Consider the following 6,955-nt stretch of genomic DNA (forward strand, 5'->3'; position numbering starts at 1 on the left):
CAGGTGTGGTGGGTTGGCTTGGTGCCATCCTGGCCACTGGGAGCCGCGGCCGGGCTCAGGCAGTTCCCCTTCCCAAGCGGCCGGTCACGGCCGCACTTAACACCTGCCCATCGGGCTCTCCCACTCAGGGCCTTACGACTCCAGCCCCTGTCCCCGGCGTAGCCCCAATGCACCCTGCCTGGCAGCCTCTGTGCTCAGGGCCATCAGAGCCCTGCCTCTCATCTCCAAGGCTCACTGCCCCGTGGACTCCATCAGAGAGTCTCTAAATCTTATAGAAAACACCAAAAATCCCCCCAAAGGTGTCTGAACAAGTTGACATGTGGTGATTCACCCCCAGGGCTGTAACTCACCTTCCCAGACCTGCCCAGGCACGGACCTGGGGTCCTTCCCACCACAGGCTGGGGGGTCCCACCCCAGCCCCCACATCCCTCCCTGCCCCAGCCCCCTCCGAGGGACCCCATAGACAAGCAGAACCACCAGGATGCTGAAACTCTTTATCTGAAGCCAGGAAAGGGGTGGGGAGCTGGGAGGGAGGGGGTGCAGCGGCCCATGTCCCAGGAACAGGGCTCCTTCCTTGTCCTGCAGGGCGGATGCTCCTGAAGGCGCTGCCCGGGGGCTGCTGTGGCGCCTCAGTGCCCCCTGCCCTGCAGAGGAGGGGGCGGGTCATGATGCCAGGACAGGGGAGGGGAGCGTGCTCCAAGTGCTGCAGCGGGGGGAGTGGGGCCCTCAGGGAGCTCTGGGCAAGCAAAGGGGGACCCTCCACTAGGCTGTCTTCAGACCCCCAAGCCCACGTGTGAAGGTGTGACAAAGGGACTTCAAGCCAGTGAGGGCAAAGGAGGAGCGTGACAACGTTCTGGACTCTGACTCTGCTCACACCTGGGCAGGTAATCTTGGGCACGCTGCTGAAACTCCACCCTCCCAAGGGACCTGCCGCCAGTGAGGGACCCGGGGGTCGGAGCTTTCTGCGTGGGGCGCCCCAGCTCCGACCCTTCTAAGCAGCTCACTGGGAAACAGTCACTGTGACGCATGGGGGTGAGGAGGGACTTCACATCTGCTGGGAAGCATGCGGGTGCCGGGGGCGCCAGGAAGCCTCCCCCTGAAAAGGGGCTTCCCCACTGCCCAAGACTGACACCCTGCACCCACCTGAAGGCGCTGCCAGGGGCCGGGTGAGCCCAGGAGCAGACGCCCCGCCTGCCTGGCCCAGGGAGGGTCTCCTGCCAGGCGGGAGCAGGCCTGGGGGGTTGACCACACGGTCTCTCAAAGCCCCAGGGGCCCCAAGACCCCAAGTGTGCTCTACAGCTGTTCCCTTACCCTAGTTTCCTCCAGGAGAGCAAGTTTCTGTAGAAAAAGGAAGCACATTTCAGAAGACCCAGGGAATCCCTTAGCCCAGGGCCCCTCCATCAGCCAGCACGTCACGTGACCCCAGCGAGGATGGGGCCTGTCCTCATCAGCCCTGCCGATGGCCCGCCGCGGGCACCAGCCGGCAGCAGGGGCCTATGGGCTTCTCACCGCTCTGCAGGGGCCTGAAGATCTCCAGGTTCAACCCTTTGGCTTTTGCGAACTCTGTGAACTCCTCCCAGGCCTCTGGGCTGTTCTCCTGGTTTCTTCCTGTCGGTGAAACCAGGAGATGGATGGGAGGGTGAAGGGCAGAACCAAGAGTGACCACGACTCCGTCCCGGCCTGGGGGAGTGAGCGGCCGCCTCAGCAGGGTAGGAAGTGCCCTCAGCAAACGTCCCGAGGATGGAAGGTCTGCCCAGGAGGGAGTCCACGCCGACCCCTGGGCTGATGCTCATTCTGCTCCTGGCCACAGAGACCCTCCGTGACCCTTGGGGCCTCCTGTCTGTGGGCAGGAAGGTCCTGACGCTCCGAAACCTGCCTGAGCCTCATGCCCGTAATGAAGCCCCAGGAGCTGGAATTTCCTTCCCACTCGGGCTCCGTGCAGACACCGCTCTCCCCGCAAAAGCGCCCCCTCCAAGGAGTGGAGCCAAGGGTGAGGCCACAGGGAGCTGCCTGGTGAGCGGCAAGGCCCGCCCCAACACTGACATCGGCGTCCTGTGCCCACCACATCCCCTACGGACACCAAGCCGTGATGTGGGACCTGCTGCTTCCTCAGGGGCTTCTCCTGAGCAGAAGGCACGGGGGGAAAGGGCGCAGGAGGGGCTTTGCGGGGGCTAGGATGCGGGACCCTCACCCAGAAGCCGCGCCACGCGGATCTGCCGTCCGTCCAGCTCGCCATCACAGTACAGGATGAAGTGGTCTTGCGCCCGCAGCGGTAAGACGAGCACCTCACGCTTGCCCCCGTCTGCAGAGGGCGGCACATGGTCCTGAGCAACCCAGGCCCCTCCAGGACTGCCTGCCCAGGGTCTCCACCCCGGCCGGACCCCCAGGCCCTGGGGAGGCCCTGCCTGGGAGGTGGGCACCCAGTGGGTGGATCCCAGGGATTTCAGGGGGTCCAAAGAGGCCAGAGCGGCGGGGAGCTTCAGCTCTGCTCCAACCGGAGCTCGGACCAGCCAGCCCCTCTGGACGAGTCTGTCACACCTGTACATGGCGTCAGCTGTTCTCACCTCTCAGGCAGACTGACCGGTGGAGGAATCCCCAGGTACTTAAGGGGGTCAGAAAGGAGTGGGGCTTCTCTGGCTGAAAGCTGACCCCCAGGAACGTGCTGGGATCCACCTCCCCACCCCCCAACTTGGAGTTCCAGGACTCACAGGCTGTGTATCTGCCAGGATCGTTGGTTTGCTCCAGGACCAGGCTCGTCTCCTGGCACTGACCATCAACCCTGGGACACAGAAGCCATGCTCTGCTGATGCCTGGGGTGTGGCCACCTTGGAAACCCAGCCCAGCCCGGGCACCGCATGCCCCGCTCCACCACAGCCACCACAGGCCCGGGCCTGAGGCAGCCCCGGGAGCGTGGCGCTTCTCTCGCCGAGTCCAGGCACCAGCGGGGACTTCAGCATCTCACGCAACAGCTGCTCGGGTCTCCCAGCCCTGCCCCGCCACTCACCCATCTGGGTCCTGCCCCTGCACAGGGTCCCCAGTGAGGCAGTGGCCCCTCAAAGCTGTCCAGGGCTGAGCGTGATTCGAGGGGTCGGGACGGTCCCCACTGTGGGCTGCCCACCCCCCGACGCCGCTCTCCTGCTGTGGGGAGGGGTCAGCGGGGAGGCAGGAGGCGGCTCTCACCGCGACGTGACTTTGGCCTCCAGGTCGCCCCCCTCCAGGACGCTGAAGGTCATGGCTGTCACCGACTCCTGATTCTTCCCGGGAACGTCCTGGTCTGTGGTCATGGCCTTTTCAGATACCATTTTCCTGACACCTGGAGAGAGCTGCCTGCCGTCAGGGCTCAGGCTGAGCACCCCTGCCCCGCTCAGCAGCCCCAGACTCTGCCCCACCCCCGGGCTGGAGCACCGTCCGTCTCCCACCCCCCACCCTCAGCAGATGCCCAGCACCCTTGCCGGACCCACCCCAGGTGGGCTCCAGCCCCACAGGGCCCCCGGGACCGTGGGCGCCTTGGGCCCATTTGTCTCAGACCCCCGTCGCTCAGTTTGACCACAGCCTTGGGGGCAAGGGTTGGTGCCTCTCCCAGGGGCCCCTCCAGCTGCCCCAGCTCCATCCGAGCCTCACGTCCTCAGTCCAGCTGTCCGAGACCAGAGTGTCCTGGGCCTGCAGGGAGGCAACGAGGCCGAGGGTCAAGAGCAGGGCCCTCATCTCCTGGGATCTGCATGCACGGCCTCCGACAGGTCACTCGCTGGGTGCAGAGAGGCTGTGCCGGCCACTCAGGCAGCGGCCCTTTATGTCCCACGGCCCAGGGTCCCTGCGGAACTTGTCAGAGACCATCAACCAATCCCTTCCTGGCCATAAACCGTGGCCAATTCTGCAGTGGAGCAGATAAAGATCTCTATTGTTGATGTTGCTGAACAACCCTTGCTGAGCCCCGAGAGTCATGACCATGCTGCCCAGGCTGGAGGCCAAGCTTTGCAGGTCCGTCCACGGAGGTTGGGGGGCTGGGTGAGGGAGCCTCACGATGCCAGCACCAGGGTGACACCCTCACTGCCAGGGAGGACGTGGCTCGCGTCAAAGAGTGTCCCTGAGTGGCTTCTTAACCTCAGATTCAGCACCAACCCCTGCGTGAATACAGCCATGAATCTAAGGGGGTGCGTGCACTCCTGACAAGATGCGCTGGAAGCGGGCACTTTGACGTCCCCTCTCTGCTCCACACACAGAGCAGCGGTGGATCAGACGTGAGGAGGGGGACCAAGACAGACACACACATGGACACACGTACACATGTATGCACTCGCACACTCATTCAGACACATTCAGACACACAAAACCCGTTCAGACACACACTCATTCAGACGCACACACCAACACACAAGTCACTCAGATAAAGACCTCACTCAGAAACTCACTGAGACACACACACACAGTCACTCAGACACACACATGTAGGCACACTCACACACATGCACACACACATACACTCACTGGGACACGCAGACCCACATACAGACATGGTCACTCAGACACACACTTGTACAGCACAGGGACACACACTGATTCACACACAGGCAGACACGGAGACACGGTCACATTCAGTCAGATGCACACATTCAGACACACATCCTGACACGCACACTCTCAGACATACATTCACACTCAGACACCCTCACCAGATACATGCGCTCAGACATACACATGCTCAGACATACACGCGCTCAGACATACACACGCTCAGACATACACGCGCTCAGACAAAGAGAAAAGTGGAAGCGTTAGTCGCTCTGTCGTCCAACTCTTTGCAACCCCATGGACTGCAGCCCACCAGGCTCTTCTGTCCATGGGATTCTCCAGGCAAGAGTACTAGAGTGGGTTCCTAAGCCTTCCTCCAGGGGATCTTCCTGACCCAGGGATTAAACCCAGGTCTCCCACATTGCAGGCGGATTCTTTACCATCTGAGCCACCTGTGAAGCCCCAGACATAGATACACACACTCAGTGGACAGTGTGACTGCAGCCACGAAATTAAAAGATGCTTGCTCCTTGGAAGAATAGCTACGTCAAACCTAGATAGTGTTTTTAAAAGCAGAGACCTCACTTTGTCGACAAAAGTACATACAATCAAAGTGATTGTTTTTCCAGTGGTCAGGTATGGATGTGAGAGTTGGACCATCAAGAAGGCTGAGTGCTGAAGAATTGACGCTTTCAAACTGTGGTGCTGGAGAAGACTCTTGAGAGTCCCTTGGACTGCAAGGAGATCAAACCAATCAGTCTTAAAGGAAATCAACCCTGAATATTCTTTGAAAGGACAGATGCTGAATCTGAAGCTCCAATCCTTTGACCACTTGGTGTGAAGAGCTGACTCATTGGAAAAGACCTTGAGGATGAGAAAGATTGAGGGCAGGAAGAGAAGGGGACGACAGAGGGTGAGATGGTTGGATGGTATCACTGACTCAATGGACACGAGTTTGAGCAAACTCCAGGCGATAATGAAGGACAGGGAAGCCTGGTGTGCTGCAGTCCTTGAGGTCGCAGAGAGTCAGACACAATTTTGCAACTGAGCAGTCAAGTACAGGTGGCGACAATATTTGCCAAGAGAATATTGGATAAATGGAGCTTGTTATCCGTGTGGAGAAGACACACAAGTGTAGCTCGCTGCCTCACACCACACACAACTAAGTCCTGGTAGGTTAGCAGGCGTAGAGAGGAAAAGTGAACTCTCAGAACCTATGAAAGGGAGGAATGGTGAGGCCTCTGCGCTGCAGAGGAGGGTCCCGCAGGCGCAAGACACAGACGGAGGAAGGGCAGCCCCAGAGGCTTACGGCAAAGCACCCCCCACGGAGTCCACAGAGAGCCCTGCGATCAAGCCAGAAAAAGACAACCAGCCGGACACACGCGGAGCAAAGCGTGTAGACGGGATGACGGCAAGGGTGTGAAAGACGGAGGCAGCAAGGAGCCCGGGGCCCGGGCGTCACCGCGGGCATCGGGGGCTGCCAGGGCGGATGACCAGGCCCTCACCCAAGGCGGCCGGGGGACGGTGCTCCCTCGGGCCCGTGGTGCTGCCACAGGGCCCCTCCTCGCCCCAGCAGGGCTCCAGGGTCACAGGGCTCTGTGAGTTGGCAGAAGCTGTCTGCCCACGTGCTGGGGGCATGGGCAGTGTGGGGTTCGTGGGGCACGTTAAGGTCACAGTTGCTTCGCTGTGGGGCTGAGCTCAGCCGACTCCTCCTACGCTCTGGGCGGGAGCACCGGCTGCCTACTCCAGCGGCGCCGGCCAAGGGCACAGCGTGTGAAGGTGGGCAGGGGGGACTGGGGGATGGGTGAGTTTTGTTCTGCCTGAGGCTGGAAGTGAGTCTGGGATCGAGTGGTCCACATCCCTAACGTGAGGAGTGCTCGTCGAAGTCCAATCTAAACGCCAGCCCTCGCTGTCCAAAATTTCTTCACAGTGGGACCTGTGTAAACTCGCCATGTAGTTTTATGCTTTTTTTTAAATTAGAGACGTTTATACAGCTGATCTGCAATGCTGTATTAGTTTCAGATGTACAGCAAAGGGATCGCTACATATATGTATTCTTTCTAGCTTCTTCTCCATTATGGGCTATTGCAACATGCTGAATATCGTTCCCTGTGCTGTGCAGGAAGAGCTGCTGTTTATTTTGTATCTAGCACTGTGTGTACTGTGACCCCAAACCCCCAGTGTACCCCCTCCCCACTCTCCCCTTTGGCAGCGTGACTTTCTTTTCTGTGTCTCTGAGTCTGTGTGTGTTTTGTAAACAAGACCACTCGTACCGTTCATTGTGGATTCCGCACACGTGTCTGACTGACTGAGCACGGTCATCTCTCCGTCCGTCCCTGTGGCTGCAGACGGCATCCTTCCGTGCTCTCTGCCGCTGTGCAACGCTCTGTGTGTGCACGGACCTCTTCCTCATCCATATCTGTCGACGGACACAGGTTGCTTCCTT

The 6,955-nt window shown here is 60.1% G+C and overlaps 1 protein-coding gene across 1 annotated transcript; it reads right to left on the reverse strand.

Annotated features, from left to right (window-relative positions):
- Nucleotides 1-480: 480 nt before the first annotated feature.
- On the reverse strand, nucleotides 481-3,781 carry LOC109566634 (lipocalin-1). The gene is given in 8 exon segments (XM_019971173.2): nucleotides 481-644; nucleotides 1,312-1,338; nucleotides 1,510-1,608; nucleotides 2,192-2,302; nucleotides 2,709-2,779; nucleotides 3,181-3,290; nucleotides 3,293-3,313; nucleotides 3,622-3,781. Coding segments are annotated over 7 exon segments (522 nt in total). The 5' UTR covers nucleotides 3,706-3,781; the 3' UTR covers nucleotides 481-644; nucleotide 1,312.
- Between the last annotated feature and the right edge of the window lie 3,174 nt (nucleotides 3,782-6,955).

The sequence above is a fragment of the Bos indicus genome, chromosome 11, assembly GCF_029378745.1.
Source record: "Bos indicus isolate NIAB-ARS_2022 breed Sahiwal x Tharparkar chromosome 11, NIAB-ARS_B.indTharparkar_mat_pri_1.0, whole genome shotgun sequence".
NCBI lineage: Eukaryota > Metazoa > Chordata > Mammalia > Artiodactyla > Bovidae > Bos > Bos indicus.